General features: G+C 55.4%; 3 protein-coding genes across 3 annotated transcripts; 1 reads left to right on the top strand and 2 right to left on the bottom strand.

Annotated features, from left to right (window-relative positions):
* Positions 1-856: 856 nt before the first annotated feature.
* On the bottom strand, positions 857-22,865 carry CCDC183 (coiled-coil domain containing 183). Its single transcript, XM_058159394.1, has 15 exons — positions 20,285-22,865; positions 18,844-18,935; positions 5,662-5,783; positions 5,447-5,524; positions 4,637-4,804; positions 4,433-4,537; positions 3,958-4,080; positions 3,747-3,875; positions 3,501-3,555; positions 3,285-3,385; positions 2,686-2,846; positions 2,406-2,571; positions 2,078-2,203; positions 1,628-1,724; positions 857-1,180 (listed from the first exon to the last, which is right to left on the bottom strand). The coding sequence occupies exons 1-15, from the start codon at positions 20,437-20,439 to the stop codon at positions 1,050-1,052; spliced, it is 1,809 nt and encodes a 602-aa protein (XP_058015377.1). The 5' UTR covers positions 20,440-22,865; the 3' UTR covers positions 857-1,049.
* LOC131186120 (protein AMBP-like) lies at positions 7,248-10,570 on the top strand. The gene is made up of 10 exons (XM_058159395.1): positions 7,248-7,414; positions 7,716-7,858; positions 7,955-8,031; positions 8,216-8,329; positions 9,003-9,104; positions 9,296-9,333; positions 9,416-9,494; positions 9,734-9,901; positions 9,991-10,155; positions 10,381-10,570. The coding sequence occupies exons 1-10, from the start codon at positions 7,298-7,300 to the stop codon at positions 10,413-10,415; spliced, it is 1,038 nt and encodes a 345-aa protein (XP_058015378.1). The 5' UTR covers positions 7,248-7,297; the 3' UTR covers positions 10,416-10,570.
* NRARP (NOTCH regulated ankyrin repeat protein) lies at positions 15,048-17,958 on the bottom strand. Its single transcript, XM_058159397.1, has one exon. It carries the CDS (start codon positions 17,754-17,756, stop codon positions 17,382-17,384), a length of 375 nt encoding a protein of 124 aa, XP_058015380.1. The 5' UTR covers positions 17,757-17,958; the 3' UTR covers positions 15,048-17,381.
* Positions 22,866-23,141: the final 276 nt, after the last annotated feature.

Below are 23,141 nucleotides of genomic sequence, written 5' to 3'. Positions count from 1 at the left end.
TTTTTGATGTGGGGAGAGACAACAGCACCTTAGCGGGTTATGGCAACCAATTTGGGACAGAAAGGGCCGGAAACATGGGATGACGCGCGGTACCGCCTGCCGTGTATCTTAGCAACCAGGCAAACCCATGAAGCCTTAGGACGGTGGCTCGTGAAGGACAATAATGGCTCCTCAAAAGGCAGTCGCGAGCTCTTTTGTTGAGGCGCGGCGACCTTTGCTAAAAGCTACATTGGACGCTGGGACGAGGAGCCTCTGGCTCTGCTTGCGCCCCCAAGCGGCTACCTGGGTCTCAGCAGGCAAAAGTCAGCAGCCCCAGGCGAGCGGAGTTGCGTGACCATCCATCCATCTCCGCTGAGCCCCTTCGGGGAAAGCCCCTGAAAAGGCCGGTCTTAATCTGCCTCCAAAAGGCCACCCCCCAAAAAAAGCCTTGGAATAACGTGCCTGCAACCTAACGGCCACCCACCAACCTCTCCTATCCGTCCCGGGTGAACAGACTAAAAAGATCTGTGGAAGCTTTGTGCCCAAAGAAAGCGGCTCTTTCCCACGTGCCGTGTCCAGGGGTGAAATCCAATTTTTTTATACCGGTTCTGTGGGCGGGGCGGGGCGGACGTGGCAGAGGAAGAATATTGCAAAATCCCCATTCCCACCCCACTCTGGGGCCAGCCAGATAGGGCATTTGCCGGTTCTCTGAACTGCTCAAAATTTCCACTACCAGTTCTCCAGAACCGGTCAGAACCTGCTGAATTTCACCCCTGGCCGTGTCTCCTGCTCAGCCCAGCTGGAATGAAAGGTCTTCCCCATTGTTGCCTTTACTGTATATGGAATTCTGCACCCAGGAAGATCCGATTCAGAGCAAGTCAACATCTTTATTCTCCATTTGTAAAATACGAGAAGACTTCCTTTTTTGCACATTCTAGGTGTGTGGAGGGGGAGGGATGTTGTATGTTTAAAGCAAGTCCAATATCATTTTAAACAAAGAGATTTTAAAAAACAGGATAGAGTCAAATCCCCACATCCCAAGAAATGGGGTACCCAAGTCTTTGGAAGTCTCATTTTTTGGCCCCTCTTTGCTTTTTCTTAATCGCCTTGGTCTTTTCCTCGATGAGCTTCAAGGCCTCCTTCTTGATCTCCTCCCGACTGGGCACGTAGCTGTGGTCTATGTCCGCAAAGTTAAAGGCTTCTGTGTGGGGTAGAGAGAGACAAGGAGGAAGGAACCCACAGGTTGAAATTGTGGCAGTGGGTCAGGCAAAGAAAACCTCCATTTCCCCTCCACACACCCACACAAACACACACACGGTGGCCACCTATTGAGTGAGGCTGAGCTGAAGGGAGACCCAGGCCCACATCTCTCTGGGGCCAGGGCAGACCCTTCTCCGTTGCGGCATAGTGGATCTAGTGCAGCTAACCCTCCCTGGTAGAACACTAAAAGGGGATTTCACAGTAAACTCTAGGCAGAGGCAACAGGTGGGAATGCTCATTCTGGGTGGGAGGCGTAACTTTCTGATCTGGCAGCAATACCCCTCCTCCACCCACCCCCAGTGAAGCTCAGCCCAGAGCTGCATGAATGCCAACTGCCAGGAGCTACTGGGGGCACAGGCCTTGCTGACCACCACAAGACAGGACAGACCTCGGACATCTTCTTCATCCTCATCGAAAGTGATTCTCAGGTTCTGCTGATCATCCCTGGTGCTCTCCTCAAGGAAATTCCGGAGGTGGACAAACGTCTGCCCAAATTACATATCGGAATTAAAAGGTGGCAGGCAAGAGACTGAGGGTGGGGTGTGTGTGGAGAGAGAGTGTGATGGCCACCAGGATGCCCACGCCCGCTTCAGCCCAGAACCTCCCTCATCAGGCTTTCTGCCCTGCAACCGGATGGGCTGCCTGCTTGGTACGCAAGCAGGGCTGGGCTGAGCCAGGGAAGGGGGGTGGAAGCGCCCAGAGCCTGCTTGGGAATATCCACAGGAGGCAAAATCAGGATCCTGTTAGTCCCCCCCCCCCCCGGCCACATTTTTCCCCCTCTGGCTCCTGGCCCAGCAGAAGGGAAGTGGCTGCAGCAGGGCCTCAGGAGAAGGCTCACCTCGTCGCTCTCGTCTCGGCTGAATTTGGCGGAGGGCAAATCGAGCATCATTCGGCTCAAATGCAGAAGTTTTGTTTCACAAAACTGCAGCTTCTCAAAGACATCCTCCATCTTGGGGAAGCCCTCCTGTAAAGCAGGGGATGAAGGTCCGGGGGCAGGCCCTCCAACTCCCCTCCCTCCCCGCCCCCGCCCCCCCACGTTTCCTCTGCAGGGAGGGAGGGGGCTTCCCTGTCGGCTCTCCTCTCCCATTACATAATGGGCTGAGAAAAAGAGAGGGAGGTGATGGGCAGGGGGCTTCTCAGAGGAACCATTGCAGAGGGGGACGGACCTGGCCAGGCACACTGATGTCCCACAGCCTCAGGATCAGGTTGTCAACCCCGTTCTCAAAATGGAGGAGAAGTTCCTGGTTTTTGGAGGCCTCGCCACGGACCCGCGAAAGCCGTTCCTCTTCCTCCTGCAGGTTCTTCCACAGATTCTCTTCTAGCGTCTTTGAGCTGGGAGGAGAAGCCACTTTACTTTGGGTCTGTTGCATGGAGGCAGCCAGAGATGATCCTGGGGCATTTGTAAACCTGGTGCCTCCGGCTCTGCTGATGACAAGCGGCAGGTACCTGAGGAAGCCTGGGGACTGGTGGAACTTCAGCTCAGCTCGCTGCAGCTCCAGAGCCTTCAGCTGGGACTTGAGGCCTCGCCGCTTCTTCTCCGATTTGGCGATCTGCTGCTGAAGGTTCTCCTCAGATTTCTTCTGGGCCATGAAGCGCCCAGCAATATCCTGGCAGGGAAGGAGGGAATGGGGGGAAGAGAAGCTTGCGTCTGTGGGAACCTTCTTCCCCAGGCTTCTCCTCCCCAATCCGCTCCTCTCCCCCTGCTTCAGAGCATCCTTCCCAGACATGGGCAGGGGCTTCAGCTAGTGCCAGGGGCTTGAGGAGAGAAGCCTAGCCGGAGACTGGAGAGCTGAACAGCTTTTGCCTGCAAGCAAGAGGACTCCACTGGGCGACGTGGGTCATTGTCGCCCGTTCAAGCAGCTTCAGCCTCACATTTGAAAGAACTCCTAAAATGCAGCTCCTGGTGGTATTTTTGGAGAAGAAGAAAAGGGGGCAACCAGAATGAGGGGCTGCTGAAGCTCTCCTTGCAGTGCTCACGGCTGAGCTTTGGAGGAATCGCCTCAGAGCCAAGAAAACAGCCAGCCGGGCTGGGCTGCTGGACGTACCCAGAGATGTGAGCACTGCACTGCACTTTTGATTTTCTCCACTTCGCTGGTCACCAGACCCTGGTACTCAATCTGGGCCTTGGAAGCCTCCAGCTTTGTCCCTGGAAGAGCAGAAGACCTCCAGGTGGTTTCGACCCCAATGCCCACCAGCTGTGCCCTCTCAGAGGAACCTTCAATATCTGACGAGGACAGCTGGAGGCACCCTGGCATACTTACCCTTTGTTCCTTCGCGCATCATCAGGACAGGGAAGTCCATGTCTCGCCGGGCTTGCTGATCATAAAAGCCAACCAACAAATTAGGGGAAGCTGGCTCTCGCAAAAGACAGAGGAACCCCGGGGGGCTCAAGGCCTCAGCCTGAACTGTGTCCTCCCAGAGGCACCCTAGATGCAGAGGGCCCGCTCGGAGCTAAACCCCACACCGGCTTGTTAAAGAAGGCCAACAGACGCCTCAGAAGGACTCACCATTCGTCGGTGCCTCTCACCGGTGTCCTTCGCACGGATCCGCTCTATCTGTTTCTTCTGGATGCTGAGCGAGTTCTCCCTGAACTTCTTCTCAGCAATTAACTCATTTTCTGCATTGGTCATGTCCATCTGCAGCCACAGGGAAAGCGAAGGGTGAGTGGGAGCTCTGGGCAGAGGCTGAGGGGGCCGAAAGCTGCCCCGTGGATCTGACCTTGGCAGCCTCCATGGCTTCCAGCATATCCATGGCCATCAGGTCCATCCCCTGCAGCTCCATCTGGTAGGTGCCCACCCGGCGCTCGAAGTCGTCCAGGACGAAAGGAAGCTGAGAAAGTTCCTGCAGGGAGGAGAAGATTCTGAAAGCTGAGGGGGTGGGGAGGCACCCTTGTCCCCAGCACAGCCATCAGGACTGCTGCTGAAGCAGGAGGAAAGAGAGACCGGCCCTCCCTCCCTCCCTCCCTCCCTCCCTCCCTTCTCGCATTCATCTCTTTCCGTTTGGAGAGCCCACAGAGTGAATGGGCTGCAGCTTTCCTGTACCCACCGGGCAACAAGGTCAGTCCTGTGCAGCACCCAGGATGGACACACACCCCAGGCATGAGGACAGAAGGACTGCCACAGTGTGGATCAGACCCACATCCTCTGCGAGCAAGAAGACTCCCTGCAGAGGATGGCCAAAGCACCGGACTCACAGTTCTCAGCACGTCTACCATTTTCACGTACAGGATGTGGACCTTGTCCGCAGTCGCAATGTTCACCTGCATCTTCTCAATGTTGTTCTCCAGCTGACGGATCGTCTGCATGCACAAAGAAGGCAGAGGGAAACATTCCCCACCCTCCCTGGGCATCCTAGGGTCCTCCATCCCAGGGCAGGGCAGAGCAGGGACAGATCTCACCTGGAGCTGCAGCTGGAGCTCAGGGCTGGCCATTTCCAGGTCGATGAGGTCCTGCAGCGTCACCTGGAGCTCCTCCAGGCGGTTCCCCCGGCGCTTGACTTCATACAAGAGGATGTTGTGAGTGTTCATCCGATCGAAGACCCGTTGGCTCAGGGATTCTCGAGCTTGCTAGGAAGGGGTGGAAGGTGTTGTGGTCCGTCAGCAGCCTGCGGAGCTGGCAACGGAGTCGGATAGCGATGAGGCTGAGGTGAGGCCAGGGCCATCGGGAAGTGAGGTGTGGACTTCGGAGCCTCCAGAGACTGATAGTAGTGAGGCAGAGGAACAGTTGGAGCCTGTTCCTAATGCACGCATGAGAGGAGCTGCCAGAAGGCAAGAGCAGCTCAAGCAAAAAGGACAACTTTGGAGTAGGGCCAAGAGATGATTGGCCCCTCCCATAAGGCTTAAAACAGACCATCACCGATGTTTGGGCTTTGCCGGAAAACAATGTTGGTAGCTTCGTCTTCTGCTTCATCTACGTCTTGCATTTATTTTTGTGTCTTGTAAACGTTTGCCAAGAAAGGCCTTTGGCAGTTTGCCTAATTGGACCAAGGTTTGTGAGAGAACTGAGGAATTTGTGTTGGGAGGCATTTGTTTTAATTTGAGTTGAACAATGCTGGGAATGAAGTAATTCTCAGCTGGTTGAATAAAGTTTGCTTGTATTTTTCACGGACTGAGTTTCTTACTACCTACTTGGGCCTGGGTCACAACTGAAGGGCCCATTGAGGAGACCTGGAGGGAAGGTGATGGGGGAAGGACCTGCCCACCGGTTACCTCCACAGTGTATTCTGCCAAAGCGATTTTCACCCGCTTCCTGTCTAGGCAGGCCCTGCTGATCGTGACGTGGTCATACTGGAAGGAGCAGAGAAAAAGAGGTGAGAGCTGCAGACCACCCACCCAACGGGACAGGGCGAGAGGGCTTGGGCTTAACCGGGTGCCACCCTGCCTCTCCTTCTCTCTGTTGTGCCAGGGAGACCCAGGCTGCTCACCTTCAGCCCGAGATTCAGCTCGTGCATCTCTGCCCGCAGGGTGGTGCGCAGAAAGCCGATCAGGTCCCTGTTCTTGCGCACGGCCTCCTCGCTTCCTTGCGTGCGGAGCTTCCTCCCTTGTTCTGAAAAGAAACGCGGGTGGAGGGGACTCGCAGGGGAAGAGGGCTGCTGCACTAGGCCCCTCTTGGAGGTCCTCCCATAAACAGCAGCCCAGCAAGATCCATTTGCTAAAGGCCAGCCAGGACCCCCCACCCTCCCCAGTCAGGAAGATGCCAGGATCCAGCCAAATGGGTGCACTCGGGGGGCTACCTTGGATGTGAATGATGGACTGCAGTTCACGAATTTGCTCCTTCAGATCTTTTTTTCTCTTGAACCTCATCCTGAGTCCTTTGGATCGCGCCCCCCTTTCCTCCCAAAAACCCTCTTCTGCGCCTCGAGAGAAACAGGCAGCAAGTGCCAGCAAAACTCAGCCTCCCTTGTTCCACCCTGGATTTGTGCAGCCTCTGCTGGGGCTCTGTGACATCAGAAGCGAAATTGTGATGCTTTTATGTGTCACTGGAACGCATCACAATCTGAAGGTTCTCCCTGGAACCCGTCGGGGAGTCTTAGCCGGAATTCTGCCTTGAAGAGCTGGCCAATTTTTCTGCAGGGGCCGGTCCAAGGGTCCCGCACACTTCACCCCCGAGTGGGTCACTCCCAGCTCCCAAGGAAAATGGCCAGCTTAACATGTGACTGAGCGGGCCACCCGATCCCCTGCAGGGAAAGGCTCCTCTGGTTCAAGCTGGCTTCATCCAGAGCACCTGAGGCTGAGCTGAGGGGTTGCTTAAACCCATATTAGGCCCTGGAAGAGTTCCTCCTGGCTCTGCCTGAATCCCATCTGGGCTAATTGAACTGCTTCCTGTGTGGCCGGCTGAGCTGCCCATCTTTTCAGCTGGCAGGGAGCTATGCTGGAGATCTGTTTACAGCAAAACCAGAGGGGAAAACACTTCAGATTTGGGGCACTTCTGATGAATTCTGGCTGCTGGCTTTCGATAACGTTGCATGTTTAGAATCCAATGTCCAAACGGAAGACCTTGGAGGGGTTACAACCTTGGATGCTAGTTGTTGTCTCCCACTGTTTGCTTTGGTTAATTATTCTTGGGAGAAGGCGCACAGACAGCAAGGGAGAGCTTGAGGGTCTGCAGGCTGACAGAAAGACCCCATGGTGTCAGGATACCTCTGGTCAAGCCAGACCAAAGCAAGAGTCTCCAGGAATGGCCTTCTCCCAAGGACAAGGATGCAGATCTGCCCACCAGGACCCTCTGCCTGAAAGGAGGCTACCGTCCTGCAGTCAAGGCAGGGCTTGGCGAGACCCCTCTGTCTCAGCTGAAGGGACTGGGAAGACTGGGAAGGAAGCCCCCATCGCCTTACCCAAATACGTTTCTCTGTCCCCCCTCTCAAGTTCAACCGGGAGGGGTCTTTCTGCAGACCCCGACTTCAGGCTCCCAGGCGGCCACATTCATCACAAGGCCGTTCACCTTTGGTGCAGCCCGGAGGCCAAAGTTCAAATTTCCTCACGCTAGAAAAACAAAGCTGCCCCTTTGCAGCGCCAGAACTGCCCATAGGAGCTGAGCAGAGCAGAAGTGCAGCCGCAGCCATGGAGCCGCAGGTGGGGCTTCTTCTCGTCTGCACTGCCGTTTTCCTCTCAGCCAGCGGCAGTCCAATCGCTCCAGCTGACCCCATCCAAATCCAGAAGGATTTTGACGAAGCAAGAGTAAGACCCCTTTGTGCTGACATGATAAAATGAGGGATGGGCCTCTTAAAACTCAGCCTGCAATCTCTTTCACCCTTTCTTTGATTCTTATGGATGTGGCGTAACCTCCGTTCTGTCGAAACAGAGTAGCTAGGGCTGGGATTCTAGCTAGAAATATCACAAGGACCCCCAACTCTAACGGAGGACTGGTACAAAAAAGAGAAACGCCAGCCTTTAGGAACGGAGGTTGAAACTCTGCCAAAGTCTGCTTTGGGTATCAGACGTGGTTTTAAAATGACCACTTTTGGGTTGTCCTCACCAGGTCTACGGGAAGTGGTACGCCATCGCGCTAGGCACAACCTGCAAGTGGCTGAAGAAATATAAAGAGCGCTACCTGATGGGGACGCTGGAGGTGGCTCCTGGGGACACCAGCAAGGAGCTCTCGGTCACCTCCACGAGGCTTCGGTAGGTTCAGCCCTCATGGCCTCAAGACCAGCCAGTAATTAACAATTCGCACCACCTCATCGGTTCTCAGCCACTCTCTCCCATCTCCTCTTGCAGGCAAGGCACCTGCAGCCAAGCGGTGGGAGTTTATCAGAAGAGCAACATCCCTGGGAAATACTATTACTACAATTCTAGTAGGTTGGGAGACTTCGGTGCTCAGCAAGTGGGTTTTGGAGGAGGGGGAGCATTTGTGGTCCACCGTTTTGGGCCATAGGAAGGTTCAGAGTGGGGTTCCTAGGAAGGGGAAGGAAATGGGGGGGCTGCTGGGGCCTCAGAGTGTGGAATCATTCTGCCTTCCCTTCCCCCCGCTCCCCCCAGGGTGGGAGACCCACATTGAGGGCTACGTGGCTCGCACCAACTATGATGACTACGCCTTCCTTGCCTGGAAGAAGAACAGCAGCTACGGCTATACTGTCACCACCCAACTTTACGGTAGGTGGCTGCTGCAGGGATGGGAGCCAGTCTGGGGCAAAACTGAACATGGGTGGGGGGTTCCTGGGACAGATGGCTCAGCTCGCCACTTTTGGGGCCAGAGAGGGGTTACCAAGGGCCCCCACAGCCTCCAAGGCAGCCCCTCCAGATCTGATTGGGTTGCCTTGAGAAGGACCCATGTTTCTGGCCCCCCAGCTGGAGACATGGCACCATCCCCCTGGTCCACAGCAGAGGAACCCACCCGGGAGTGGCAGGTTGGAGATGCCTAGGTGGATTGGGGTCCAAGGGCAAAGGAAGGCTCCGCCCACCGTCTTCCTGTTTACCCTGATTTTCATCAGGCGGGGGTGGGTGGCGTGGGGTGGGCAGGAGGGTTTGCCCTCCAGGGCTGCCGGGAGCAGAGCCAAGCAGAGAGGCTGCCCTAAGCTCAGGGACATTTCCAGGCCTCTTGGCCAACGGCTGGGTCAGCCTCCCTTGGCTGCTCTGGGGGAGGAAATGGGAGTCCCACTTGGAGGACATCCAGGCTGCCTCCCAGAGCCCCACAAAGGCCTGCAACACAGCAATGTCAGCTGCCAGCCCTGCCCATCGTCTGCTACTCGAGTCCCAGCAAACCTGCAGCACGGAGGGATTCAACCTGGCAGGGATGCCAAAGTCGCGCCCCTCTTGTCCATTCCAGGGAGGAGCCCCGACCTGCCTGAGGACCTCATAGAGGACTTCAGACAGTTCTCCGTGACCCTGGGCATTCCTGAGGACGCCTTCTTCAGACTGACAGAAACAGGCAAACCAGAAGCTAGAGGGGAGGAGGGGAAGGATCTTCCCAGGCCAGGAGATGCAGGGTGTGAGGGTGTGATGGGGGGCAGACAGAGGGCGAGGGAGGGAGCTCATGCCAGTCTTCGAGGCTGTCTGGCTGGTCTGCCCCTCCTGCAGTGGAGACAATGCCACCCCCCTGACCAGTCTCTCTTTCCTCAGGGGAGTGTGTCCCCCCCCAGGCAGAACTCAACCAGCAGGTACCATTTCCTCCTCCCTGGGCTCAGCCCTTAATGCCCCTCTCCCCACCTGAGCTCACGACTGGCCCGTTTTCTCCCCCAGAGAGACCGGAGGAGCACCTGGGATGAGGAAGCAGGCTCTGCCGATGGCTCCCCATCATTTGTGGGGGGCAACAGAGAAGGTGAGCTTCCCAGGGATCCCGGGAAGCCTTACGTCCCCTTCCCTAAGCTGGCGCTCCCCACGGCTGCCCCCGGAGGACCCACATTGGTTGGGCGGTCAGTGAAGGAGAGGGCACAACAGTGTGGGCACGATTATGCCGCTGGGGGTTACTCTTCCCCTGCCTGAAACGGCTCTCCTGGGCACAGCCTTCAGTCCAACTGGGCTGGCATAAGCCTTTCTCCCCCACCCCCCACCCCCCAGATTTCTGCCTGCAGCCCAGGGATGCCGGCCCCTGCCTGGGGATGGAGCTGCGCTACTTCTACAACACCACATCCCAGAACTGTGAGAGGTTCTTCTACGGTGGCTGCCGGGGAAATCAAAACAACTTCCTCTCAGAGCGCGGCTGCCTGCAGACCTGCCGGACAGAGGGTGAGTGTAGCGGGGCCAGCGGTTCCCGCGCCCTCCTCCGTCCCGCCTGGATGCCCAGTGGCAACCTCTCCCTCCCTCTCTGCCCACAGCTGCCTGCCGCCTGCCCATCGTGCCGGGAGAGCCCTGCAAGGACACCTTCTGGGCCTTCGATGCCAAGCAGGGCAGGTGCCTCACCTTCCAGGGCTGCGGAGGCAATGCCAACAAGTTCTACCTGGAGAAGGAGTGCCAGGAGTACTGCGGCCTCCTCCCCAGCGGTAGGTGGGGAAAGAGGCCCTTGGTGGCAGTCTCCCATGGGGATGCGATCCTAAAGGGGAGGGAGAGACATGGGGAGGGGTTACTCTTTGCACGGGCGAGGGAGGGGCCTTTTCCAGCCTGATCCTCCCTCCTGGGCCAGGTCCTGCCAAGCCCCCTGGCCCTCCTGAGCGCAGGCAGCCGGCTTGGAGGGGAAAGGGACCAAACGCCCCCGTCTCCCCTTGCAGACGGGGAGGAGTTCTTGCGCCCGTCCGCCCTGTGAGAGGCCAGGAAGCAAGAGGACCAGCCCTGTTTTCAAAACCGGCTTACTGGCATCAATAAACACAGCTGCTGGACTGAAGCGAGCCCGTCTCCTCACTACGGGACCCTCCCTCTCCCTGGCATCTCGTGCCACACAAAGTCAAGTTGCTCTCGTGTCCGTCAGCAATGTTTTCTGCCAACCAAGAGTTTGCTCACTGTGGCTCTTCCCATCTCAAGCCCTGGGCTGGGGGGGAGGGGTCCAGGGGAGGGGGGTGGGCTTCTGCCATCCTTTCCCTGGTGGCTTTTTCCCCTTGGTACCAGCAGGGGGCGCCAGGGGGGCCAGCACTGTCTTCCCCAGAGCTCCCTCAGGCCTTTGGGAAGGCAGCAGCTGCCCCAGGCATCCACAGGCAAGGAGGGCCTGCCCCATTGCTCCCCATCACTTGTTCGGCACGTCTTGGCTCCAATCTTATCCCGGGGCAGCCCTTCAAGGCACCCCAACCGCCATTTCAGCTCGGCAGCTGAGTCTCTGGCCTATCTGGACACACAAACACACACTTCCCCACAAACAGGCAACTTCTCCTGGACCATTTGGTCCCCTGCATAGGGCGAGAACATCACTAGCTTTCCCCAATGCACCCTTGGGGGAAGGGAAGGGACGGGGGGGGGGGAGCATATCTTTGCAATGGCCTGTGCGGAGCCTGCAGGACACACAGACACACGGGAGAGGTGCTCTCAGGCAGGGCCCTGGGCTGAATGGGCAACTGCTCTCCGCCACACCAGCCTTTCCCACCAAAGCTGCCGCTGCTTCTCAGCCCCCTCCCCAAAAGGGACAGCTCCGTGCTTTACAGCCCTTAAAAAGAAGAAAGCCACAGTTGTCTCCAGGCAGGGCAAGGATCTGATGACCGAGATTTTCTGTGTGGCTGAGCAGGGTGAATGGCGCATTGAGAGCGGAGACCCGTGGCTGGCACCTCCTCCAGGGAGGGACCCCTCCTCGCTTTGCTTTCCTTGGAAGGTGGCAAGGGGGGGGTATGAATAGAGAGACCAGGAAGGAAGGACACCCCCCCAAAGCCAATCTCAGAGAGGAAGAGGGTCTGGGGGGAGGGAAATCCCCCACTTGCATTGTCAAGCAGGGCTGGTCTGAGGCAGACGCCTGGGTCCTGCTTGAAGGACCCCTGATCCTGGGCAAGGAAACTGGGGAAGGGGGCACAGGTCACTGGGGAGATCATGCCTGTGAGAGCCATTTAGCCCCCCCTCCAATTTAATAAGGCTGCAATGTATCTCTGAGTGGATTGGAGGGAGGTAACAGCAAGGGATGTCCTCCCCAGGGTTGAGCCTGTCCACTGCCCTGCCCCTCCCAGATGGGCGACAGCCGCTCATCTGCCGACTGAGCTCTGAAGTGCCAGCCTGCAAGACTGGCAACACAGAACCCGTGCCCAATGAAGGACTGTGTGGCAAAATGGAAGGCTGCCCTTCCCAGTTCTCATCCAGGACTACCTGGGAATGGGCCAGGTAGACCCTTTGCCCGAGCCCTTCTGCAGCCCCCTATGTGCTCCTCCAGCCAGCCCACCCACCCCACCAGCCTAGGAAAAAGAGCCTCCCTCCTGGATTTAATGCAGGGCTCTGAATAAGAGACTGGAGCTCCCTGTTTAATGGATTTGAATGTGAAAAGCTGGGCTGGTGGGAGCCTCCTTTGTTTGGTGGCTGTTCCTGGCATGGCTTCTGGACACCCACCCCCTCAGCCCCTTTCTGGGGGGGGAGGGCTCATTAGCATACCAGCTGCTTGAGAGAGGGGAGCAGGGGGAGGAGGAAGGAGGGGCTGTCCTGGGAATGAATAGCTGGAAAAAGGCTGAAGGGGGACAGTGGGGGTGCGCGAGGGGGGAGGGGGCAGAGAAGTACTCAATGCCCCTTTGAAAGGAACCAGAGGGAGCTCCGAGGGGTGCAGGGAACCAGCCCATCCTGGGGAAGAAAAGAGCTGGGCGGGGGAGGGGTGACCCAGGAAGAGGGGCTGAATACCGCCTTTCTGCATGCAGGGGAGGGAGTGGGCTGCCTTCTTCTCAGCAGCCCCACCAAGACGAAGGTGTGGGAAAGGCCCCATGCTCACAAAAGGCCCTGCCACCAAGAAGGTCCACCCTGCATGGTGGCTGGCGGGCTGGCGTTTTGGAAGAGCTGGGAAGGCAGGCCCCTCCACTTGCCGCTCTGGCTGCAGGACAAGGAGTGGCCTGAGAGGGGCTTCGGCTCCTGGGGGAGTCTCCCCTGTGAGCTAGTTGCAGAAGGACACTTGGGGTGCATGGGGGAGCCGATTCACACCAAATGCAAAGGCCCTGCCGAACAAGGGCCCCTCTGGAGAAGCCAGGCAGATTTGGGGCACCCTTGTTCCAATTCCATAAGCCCCTCCTCCAAAGATCTTTATCTAATGTAAAAACAGTCAAGTATTTCTTCAACTGGGCTCTGCTCAATTCCTTATCTGTGGGTGATGCAGATCTGAAAAGTACCTTGAAAGCCCCCACCCTCACCCCAACTCCGCAGCAACCTGATCCCCCCCCCATCACTTCGGATATGAAGACACCCCCCTGCCCTTCGGGATGACGGATTTCTCTCTCCATGCGTCAATTACAAGGGAAATGAAGCTCTTGCCTTCTCACCACCACCCCCGCCCGCCCGCCCACCCGCCCAAGACTGCGAGGTGCCCTCGTCCATCTGTTTTGGAGTCAGTCGCACAAACAAAAACCCGGAGACAATTGCAGGAAACACTTGAGAAGTTCAGAATTCTTTCACAGGTTTTGGTCTCGGCAACAAGAGCAACTCGGGGACAATAAGATTCAGAAAAATAACATCATAAAATTAGAATAACAGGCTGGCACGAGCCTAGAGCAGAAGAGAAGCAGCCCAAGCTGCTTTTTAAGACATTGATGCTTGGGAGTCTGGTTGAAGGCCAACTGCGCAGGGGTGGATGGCGCCAGGATCCTCCCCGTCGGCCGCGCCAAGCAGGGCAGAGAAGCACCCCCTTCCCTTCTTTCTATACCCCCATGGCATCTTCTCTCTCCTGAGCTCACGGCAGGCAGCCTCGCTTAGGGTGGCAGAGTCGCAATCCAAAATGCCAGGAGCCGCTGGTGAAAGATGTTCTCAACCCAGCTGGCAGGGTTTCCCACAACAGCAAAGCAACCTGCCCAGGCGCCAGCCGTGGGAAGGGGCTCAAGGTTGCTGTACCAAGGGGTGAGCCACCCCCAGATTGCCCTGCCCTGCTCTAGGTAGCCCAGGCCCTTGATGATCCGGCTCATGCAGCACAGGCTAAACTCTAAGGACGTGGGGGCTGGGCTGCTTCAGAAGAGTGACCCTTCCCTGTTTCTGCCTGGTCTGGTTCTCATGTGGGATTGAGAGGAGCAGGCACCCCATCCCCATCAGGCCACCCTAGGAGCCAGAGTACTGCCAACGGGCATCTGTTTCCCAGCAAGCCAAGGTATGGGGCCCAATCAGACCTCCACGGTGGACTGTGGCTCTGCTCCATCTCACCCCAAGGGCAGGGCATCTTGAAAGCCCCCGTGGTGGGGGAGGGGAGAGAGAAACCTCTGCCTTCTAGTTGGGACCACGAATTACCAGTTGTTTAGCAAGCCCTCCTCCCCCCCCAGTTACCAGACTGCCTGGGGTTCAACCTTTGGCAAAAGGCCGAGGCAGCCAACCCCATTCACCGCCTTGTTTCAGCCCCAGAGCTTGTCAGCCTGCGTGAATCCAGCCCAAAGGTTTTGGTGGGCTTAGGTCCTTGTGCGAATCTAGCCTGGGCCAATCAGTCCCACGAATCAAAGTCCACCCCATCATGTGAAGCCAGCTTCCTTCCACAACTTGAGGGGAGAAATGCTGTCCCATATAAGGATGCCAGCCTCAAGAGCCCTGCACAACCTGGTGCCCTCCCGTAGATGCTGGTTGGGGACCCTGAAGCCCTCCAAATATTGCCGGGGACGACCTGGGCCCTTCTCCTCCAGGGCCTTTGTGCCCACTGAACACAAGCGAGGGAGAGAAACAAAAGGGGCCGATTTCTTCTGTCAAAAGAGGTGAGGAGCTATAGCCCAAAGCCATATGGATGCTATCCTTTATTCTACTCTGAAGCTGAACTGCTGCTGGCAATGGAGGCTCTCCTTCAGAATTCCCTTCCATCAGTCCCAGGCCTGCTAAAGTTGCTGCAGTTTGATCCCATTCCTTGGCAGCCCAGCCTTCCAGGTCGTCCGACTCTCCCTCTTGGTGGGAATGTTGGGAGCTGTAGTCCAAGACAAGGGTACCAAGCTCTCTCTCTCTCTCTCACACACACCCCCTTGTCGGTGGGCCTTGCCCCCTTCTCGCTCCCTGCCCATCCACAGCTTCCTTGAGATCTCAGCCTCTGGTCGGAAAAGAAAAACGAAGCACACACAAACATAGGACCATTTTTTTATATAAAAAGATCAGTGGAAAAATTATTTATAAATTTCTCACCCTGGGACTACACAATGCTATGATATACACAGAAAGACACACCCACCCACCCCGTACAGCCTTGGCAGTTCTTTCATCCAGTTAAAAAGTGATCATACAGTGACCCACATAAAGCTTCAACATAAGCCTAAAATTCTCCACAAATTAATTAACATAATTAAGAAAGGTATTTGCCACCTAGAAAGGAGGGGTGAGGAAACAAGACCATTTTCTAGCACAAGACTGCTCACTGAAGTGATCTGCGGGTCAGCTTCTTCCATTCTGTTTTTTTCACTAATGTTAATACATTTTCCCAAGAAAAATATTTAGACTTGTAGATGGTTCAGCACAAAATTGGTGCATCTCAAACACACACACACCCCACCCCCACCCCCACTTTTAAAGAAAGGCAAAGAGACATTTCCCATTTTGGCACAAAAGATCCAGCAGCACAAGTAGCCAAATAACATCTTCCCTTTTATGTCTCAGTGTGGGGAGTGTGGGAGGTTTGGGGGAGGACAGGACATAACACCTGGCTACATTCAATAACTTTACAGGGTTGCATAGAAAGTATCACATTTACTCCCTCCTCTTGTGTCAGCCCAAGAGTGCAATTGCCACCCAACTGGGCAGGTCTTACTTTATAGAGCAAGGATGCTTAGCAGATCCCTGTGGGAAGGAAGCTCACTGGCTAGCTAAGAGAAAGAACCTCAAAGGCAGATATTCCCAACTCAGTTCCCAGGGGGGGCGGGTTCTGTTCTTTGTAAGAAAAAGAAAGTGGGGATGGCAGAAACCACGCAACAGAACAAGCCTCATGGATATTTTATTTCACACACACCCCAAAAAAACAAAAGGTTTCACAGTCTCCAAAGGTATACTTTTCATATATAAAAATATAAATATGTGTTAACATCTTTACATGAGTCTTCTTTAGAAAAACGGGCTTTTGACCAAGATCTTTTCCTAAAACTGAAATCTGATCTTGGATTTCTGAACACAAGCTACTTTTTTCTTATTTAATAATTATGCCATAAATGTTATGACATTTTATTGTGGCAAATCTGTTTTTAAGACAAAAAGAAATCATGTGCAACTATAAAAACAGCCCCCCTCAAAGTTGAAAAAAAGGAACTGGTTCTCCCCCAGCAAGAACAAACTAAAAGCTGCTGTCAGGAGGGGCCCCGCAACCCACCCACAGCAATTCTCACCAGGGCTAGTGAAGCCCCAACGGTCATTCTTACAAACCAACCAGGAAGAGTAAGTGAGGAGGGGGCTGGAGAAAACAGGCTCCCTTTTTTGGGGAGGGCATGCATGGAGAAACCGGGAGATAGGAAATAACTCAGTGCAATGGGGTGGGGTGGGGTAATTAGGGAAGAAATATACGTAATAGCAACCCCCCCAAAAAAACTGCATTTTTCTGAACTACCAAAATAAACATCCCTTCAAACAAAAACGCTCGTCACAAATTATTCATGTTCACACACATCCTTGCAGACGTACAAGATAAATACTTAAACGCGCAGCCCAAACACAGTGAAAAACTCTATTTTAAAAGGTTTAATGGCTATTTGAGGGTGGGGGGGGGAGAAGAGGCGCAGGTGATATGGCAGTGAAAGGGATATTTATCTCTCTCTCTCTCTCTCTCTCTCTCTCTAGTGCACACGAAAAGGGGGCAGAAGAGGCGGGTGACTTCCTCGACATTCATGGGGGCTGCCTGGGCGCATCACACCAGGCAGAGACTCAAGAGCAGCATCGAAGGCACACGGGCAGTCAGTTTCGGAGCACGGCGCCCCTTCTCCTTTCGGAAGCGACCCCCGCATGGAAATCGCCTCCTTCGAAAGGTTCGGTTTTCAGTAGTTTGCTTTCCCTCCATCAGCAGCAGGGGGCGCCCTCGATCTTCCCGGAGACGCTTCCTAAGGCGCCCCCCTTCTCCGTTGAAAGAGGCCGGGCGAAATTCACCCTTTTTGAAAGAGGGGAGGGAAAAAGAAGAAGAAGAAAAGCTCTCCTGCCCTCCGGTGGAGCTGATCAAAAGACGGCCAGAAGGGCAAGAGCGAGCGGGAGGCGGGGGGGGGGGGGGCTGCGGCGGGAAGGGGCGATTTCGGTCTGGACACCAGACAAAAGCGGCGAACGTCTTGCTCCGGAGCAAGAGCCGGAGGTCGGTCCTCTGCCGCGGAAAGCGCCCCACGGCTTGGCTGGGAGGGGAGCGGCCGTGGCAGCTGCTGGGCGGCAGGGAAGCAGGTCCGGGGCTCGGTGGGCAGCAGCTGATCGGCCCCAAGGAAGGAAGGAGCGAGCGAGCGGGAGAGCCAACACTGTGGAAGAACCGAGGTAGATGAGAGGCAGAGCGGCGGCGGGACGAAGCGCGGCGGCTCCCGAAGGGCGGGCAGGGCCGGCGCTCGAGTCTCCTCTGCCCGAGTGGCGGCGCTGGCCGGCCAACGGCGCGCATCTCTCGGGAAGCGGCGCAGGGCTCAGTCCTCCAGGCGGGCTCGCTGGACGGAGGCCGGACCGGAGGGCTTTCGGGGCGCCGCCGGACGGAGCTACAGGAGCGCGCTCAACCGCGGCTGCCGCCCCCCGCGCCGCCTCCCCCGCCGGCGGCCGAGTACTTGGCCTTGGTGATCAGGTAGAGGACGATGTCCTGGTGGCCCCCGAAGGCGGCGATGTGCAGGGCGCTCCAGCCGTCGCGGTTGGCCAGCCGGATGTCCGCGCCGAACTTGACCAGCAGCTTCACCAGCTCCAGGTTGCCGTCGATCACCGACTGGTGCAGCGCCGTCTGGCCCTCGGGCCCGAAAGAGTTCACGTTGAACTCGCAGCTGCTCATGTTCTGCAGCAGCGAGTGGAGCTCAGCCGTGTTGCCCTTGCGCACCGCCTCCTGGAAGACGCGCTGGCTGGGCGCCGCGCGGGGGGCCGACAACTCCGCCTGGCTCATGGCTGCGCGCCCGGCTGGCGACGGGGCAGGCGCCGCGCCCGGCCCCGCATGGGCAAGGAGCGCGGGCCCCGGAGAGGCCGGCCGGCCTGCTTCGCCGCCGCCGCCGCCGCGTAACGCCGGGGCTCCTCGGTCCGCACCGCGTCCGGGACTGCCGCCTGGCTCGAGGGATCGATCGCTCGCTGGCGGACGGGCGGGCGGGCGGGCTCAGTGCTACGGGCGGCAGGCGCCGCGGGTCGGCCGGAGACTGAGCGGGCGACTGTCGGGGGGGCGCTTTTTAGGCGGCCCCGTGATATTTGCATAACAATGGCAGAGGCCCGGCCCTCCCCACCCTCTCGGAAGCGGATTGGTCGCCGTGTGGTGAGGGAGGGCCGGCAGAGCTCCGCCTTCCCTGCGCACGGCCCGGTGCGTGTGTGTTGGGGTGGGAGGGGGGCTTCCCGGGGTCGGCCGAGCGCAGCTATCGCTTGCATTGCGGCAGCCGGGAGTGCAGTGAGGGGCTGCTCTGGCCGCCTTTGCCCGTGACGGCTCCTCTTCCAGCCCGGGTCGAGAGAAAAAGGGGGCGGTTGCTGCTCCCCGCTTGGTCTTCCGAAGGGCAGCGAAGGAATGGTCAAATGCAGCCGTGAGGAGACAGAAAGAGGCGCTGGGCTTTTGGCTCAGAAGCCGCAGAAGGGAGCGGGTGCCTTTCTTCAAGAGCTCCCCAACCCCGATTTCCCAATTCTCCCCCCCCCTCCTCAGGAAAAGACCCAAGCCCCGACTCCTGAGTAAGGGAAGCCAACAGGTGCTTGCTGACATGGCACCCCTTTCCCATCCCTTCAAAAGCTCCTGGCTTTTAAAACAAGCTTGTGAGGCAGAAATTCAACAGAGGTGGCTACTATCTCTTCCTTTCTGCTCAGAAATGCTTGCCTGGCTGGATTTCTGCTGCTTCTGTTAACTTTCAAAATGCAGTGTTTGGTGAAAAGAAATCTTGTGAGCTAAAAGGCTGAAGCAGCTGCCCCTTGACCATCTGTAGCTTTCAGATAAACTACAGCACAATTCCATGGCTCAAGAAACAACTAATAAACCAGCTTGTTTGAAAGACCCAGTAACTCACCTGTTTTCTCTGTAACTGTCAGGTTTGTCTCCTGCCTGCCTGCAGTTGCTGTCCTCAGATCCCAGCAGAAGGATCCAGAGCATCCTGGAAGACTAAGCAGGTCCAGTAACATCAAGGGTCTGGCTTAAATTTTAAGGAACAAACTTGGGGGCTTGGGCAGGGGTGGCAGCACAACCTTGGCGGCTACCTCCTTGGTTCAGCAAGTGCAAGAGATGCCAGCAAACCTAATGGAAAGATCTTGGAGAAGGTTCCTCCTCCCATGCCGTCTGCCTTCCCTATGCAGACTTCCCAAGTTATTGCTTTATGAGACAAAATGTGGGGGTTTGGTGACCACACTTCTCTTGTGGTTTCCAGAGCAATTTTTTCCTTTGGCAATTTTTGCGGAGAAATAGCGAAAAAAGGCTTTTTGATAGGCGCAAAAGGTCAGGCCCAGGGCCTCTACCTGCCCTCCTGCTCCTGGCTCCCTGGTGGAGCCCCTGGGAGAGGCTAGAGGGGGAGAGGTGGGGTGCAGGAGTGCCATTGGTTCCCAGTTGTCTGTGGGTCCCCTGCCTGCTTCAGAAAAAGGCCTGTTTTCTGTAAATGCCGCCATAGGGCCTGCTCCCCAAAGGGAGGACTCAGTTTACACGGGGCAGGAGGCAGGGGGCCCTTATCAGGAAGCAGATCTATTGAAAAGATTGCTGGGCAAACAAAAGACAGAAGCCGCAGCCAAGCCCACAAAGGAACTGCTGACTCAATCAATTTCAGGGGGAAAAAGAGGAAGAAAACTGAAAGTGGAAAGGGGGGGGGGAGAGAGAGACGGGGGCAACTGGGGCGTGAGAAAAAAACCAGGCACTGGCCAGCCGAGGGGAGGGGGGACTGTTTCCCATCCCAAGGAGCGCTTAGAACAAGATGAAAAAAGCCTGGACTCTGGGAGACGTCCAGCGCAAAGCCAAGAGTCCTGTGTGGCCTGAAAGCTTGCAGGGCAGCATCACCCCTGCCTCTAAAGCAAGAGCCGCTTTTCTCTCTGGTTTCCTGCCTGAGGGGTGAAGGACCCGCCGCCGTGCAGTCAAGGAAGCGTTGGGGGTGACTTTCTCAAGAGAGGCATGGGTTGTGTGGTGGGGGAGACGGGAGGGAAGGGCCGGAGCCACGTTATACTTGGCATGGATATAAATCCTGCATGGCAGGAGTGCAGCACCGCCACCTACCCACCCCAGTCCTAAGCTTCGGGAAAGCAAAGCCCCCCAATGATTCCGGCCCCTCTGTCGCAGGGGGGAGAGAAAAACGGAGGCCCTGAACACTCAGGTTGTGTTCACACAACAGCCCCAGCCGCCTGGATGCAGCCCCCTGGGCGGGCCGATTTGGGCTGTACGCTGGGAGCGAGCCGATGGGAAACGCGGCTCCTTCTTCGTTTTCAGCGGGTGGGAACGTGGCCAGCCCCGCGGGGCGCCCTCCTCACACGTACCTGGGCGCGCAGAGACGACTTGCCGCTTCGTGGCACGGGGGGGGGGGAAGCCTCTCCTCTCCCAGGGCTGGGGCCAGAGCAGGAGAAGCGAGGCCGGCCCCCCCTTCGAGGCGGGGCGGGGCCTGCCGGCGAGGGCGGACCCGGCGTGGCCTCATTACCGTGAACCCGGGAGCGTGGGAAAGTCTTGGGCCTTTCTTCCCAGCCGCGGGGAAGGCGGGGCCGGAGGGCCGGGGCGGTACGGTGCGGTGCCGGCGCGCGCACGCGGGTCTCTGGGAGGGGAGATCGCGCTGCCGATTACAGCCGGCTGCAGAGAAACGGCGGCATCTCTGCTAAGATCTCGGCGAAGAAATGCAGTTTCGCTTCTGCCCGCAGAGAGCGAGCCCCGTGCAGAGGAGGCGGCGGCGAAAAAGCCGCTCCAGCGGCGGAGACCGAGCGGGGGAGGGGAAGGGCCCCTGTCCAAAGGCAAGCGGTGGAAAGGGAGAACCAGCCCTGGCAGGGACGCCGATTTCAGGCTTTTGCGGTTGAATCCTTGGGCAGCCCTCTGAAGTGTGCCTCCTCCTGCCAACTGATTTATCCTGGGCAAAGAGGGACCTTGCAAGGCCCTCCATCCTGATCAGAAACTCCACAAATGATAAATGCAGAATTTCTGCCAGCCTTTGATGTTGGGCTGCCTTTATCCCTTCCTCCAAATGCACTCCCCCCCCCCAAGGTCAACCACCCACCTGTCCCCAGCCTTCGAGGCCTCCTTTCATGCCCAAGGAAAGCTGGTGCTTCTGGCAGGCCCAAGGCTGGGAACTTACTGGGAACCTGGGGCCAGCTAGGTCCTGCCACAAGGAAAACTCAGGCCTCTTCCCCCTGTGGGATCCCACCTTGCAGGAGCGCTGCCCCAAACCTTGGGTCATTTTATTATGTGAGGGGACGGGATGCCACCTTTAGCCTTGTGGGAGGAGAGGGACCCTCTGGGAATCCTGAGCCGCTTGGGGGGGGGGCACCCTGGCGGACCAAGAGGCCTGGTCATCTTCCTCCAAAGGCCGGAAGGGTTGACGTCCTCTGGAATTGACCAAGCTTCTCTCTCTCTAGATGCTCAGAAACCGCTTCCTGCCCTTTGGCTGCCTGCCTTGGGGACAGGACGAGGGAGGGAAATGAAACTTCCTTCCGGAATTACAGAGCTCCCATGCCAGGAGAGCAAGCCAGGCCCCCAGCGCAACCTCCCCACCAGGAGACTGATGGGACTCATTCAATAACTTTGAAGAGAGGGGGCCGGGATCTTTGGGGGCAGAGGGGACAGAACCAAAAAAGCCCCTGGAGGAGAGACCAGGCTGCTGTCCTCCCGGCTGAAGGTCCAGATTCCTCACAGCAGCCAAAAAGTCTCCCTGGCAAAAACTCAAGAGGATAAACGGGCGAGCAAAGAAGGAGCAAAAGGAAGGGGGGGGGAAATGAACTATAAAACTAGAAAAGTAAATAAAAAAGCTAGAAAAAACACTTCCAAAAGCTTTCTTCAAATTGGCAGAAGAACTAGGCGTTCAAGATGTATGGCGAGAGATGCATCCTAGGGAAAATCAATATTCATTTTATTCAAACAGTCTTGGTCAAGAATAGATACGATATGGATGTCAGCAGAGCTAAAATCTAATGTGCAAGAAATAAATATAGAAATAAGCAACTGGGCAGATCACAATCCGATAAAAGTTATATGGAAGGGACAAAAAAGGAAATAAAGCAATAAATAAAGACATTGAATCAATCAATATTAAAAGAAAAGGAATTTATCCAATTTATGGAAAGAGAATTGGACTTTTTCTTTAAAGAGAATAGAAAAGAAGAGACTTCATTACAAAATGTATGGGACACAGCTATAGCATATGTTAGAGGATTAACTATAATGTATATGGGAAGGAAAAATAAAAAGAAGAGACAAAATCAAAAGAAATTAGAAGAATATAAGAGACTAGAGATAGAACTACAAAAAAACCACAAAAAAATTTAAAAATCAAATGGAATAAATAAAACATAATATGAATTTAAGAGTTAAATAAGAACTAGCACAAAAAACTAAAAGTGCCAAACAAAACTTCTTTGAAAATGCAAATAAACCAGGAAGATGGCTGGCATATAAATGATGAAGGAACTTCACCACCAAAATGATGATAAAAAGAAAGTGATTCAAAACTACTATGAAAAACTATATGATCAAGAGACAATTTCAAAAGATAAAACAATATTTAGAGAAAGCAGAATTACCTAAAGTACCTGAAACAGTGAAAACTATGTTAGATGAATGCATAACAATGATGGAATTAACAGAAGCAATTAAGAGACAAAAGAATGGCAAAACACCTGTCAGGATGGTCTACCAGCAGAAGTCTTGTAGACTTACAAAACACTTAAAGTATACCAATGTTGGAAGTATTTAATGAACTATTGCTAGAAGCGAAAGTGCCAAATTCATGGATAGAAGCATATATTACTTTCATACGAAAAAGATTCTGATTTACAACAGATAAAAAACTATAGACTGATATCCTTATTGAATGCTGATTATAAAACATATGCCTCAATAATTGCAGAAAGACAAAAGATTCTTAAATCAATTTATACATTCAGATCAAAATGGATTTTACCTAAGAGACAAATTAAAGACAATATGAGAATAATTTTAAATATGTTTAATATCCTAGACTCACAGAAAACATTGACAATGTGAACTGGCAATTTATGCTAGCACAATTAGAAGACATGGACTTTGCAGAGAAATTTATTAATATGATTAAGGCGATGGTAAATGGAGATATGACTAAGAAGGTTAGCATCAAAAAAGGTACAAGAAATGTCTACCCTGTTATTTATATTGCCATTG

Source organism: Ahaetulla prasina, chromosome 16 (genome assembly GCF_028640845.1).
Source record: "Ahaetulla prasina isolate Xishuangbanna chromosome 16, ASM2864084v1, whole genome shotgun sequence".
NCBI lineage: Eukaryota > Metazoa > Chordata > Lepidosauria > Squamata > Colubridae > Ahaetulla > Ahaetulla prasina.
This window is presented reverse-complemented; position numbering and strand designations above follow the sequence as displayed.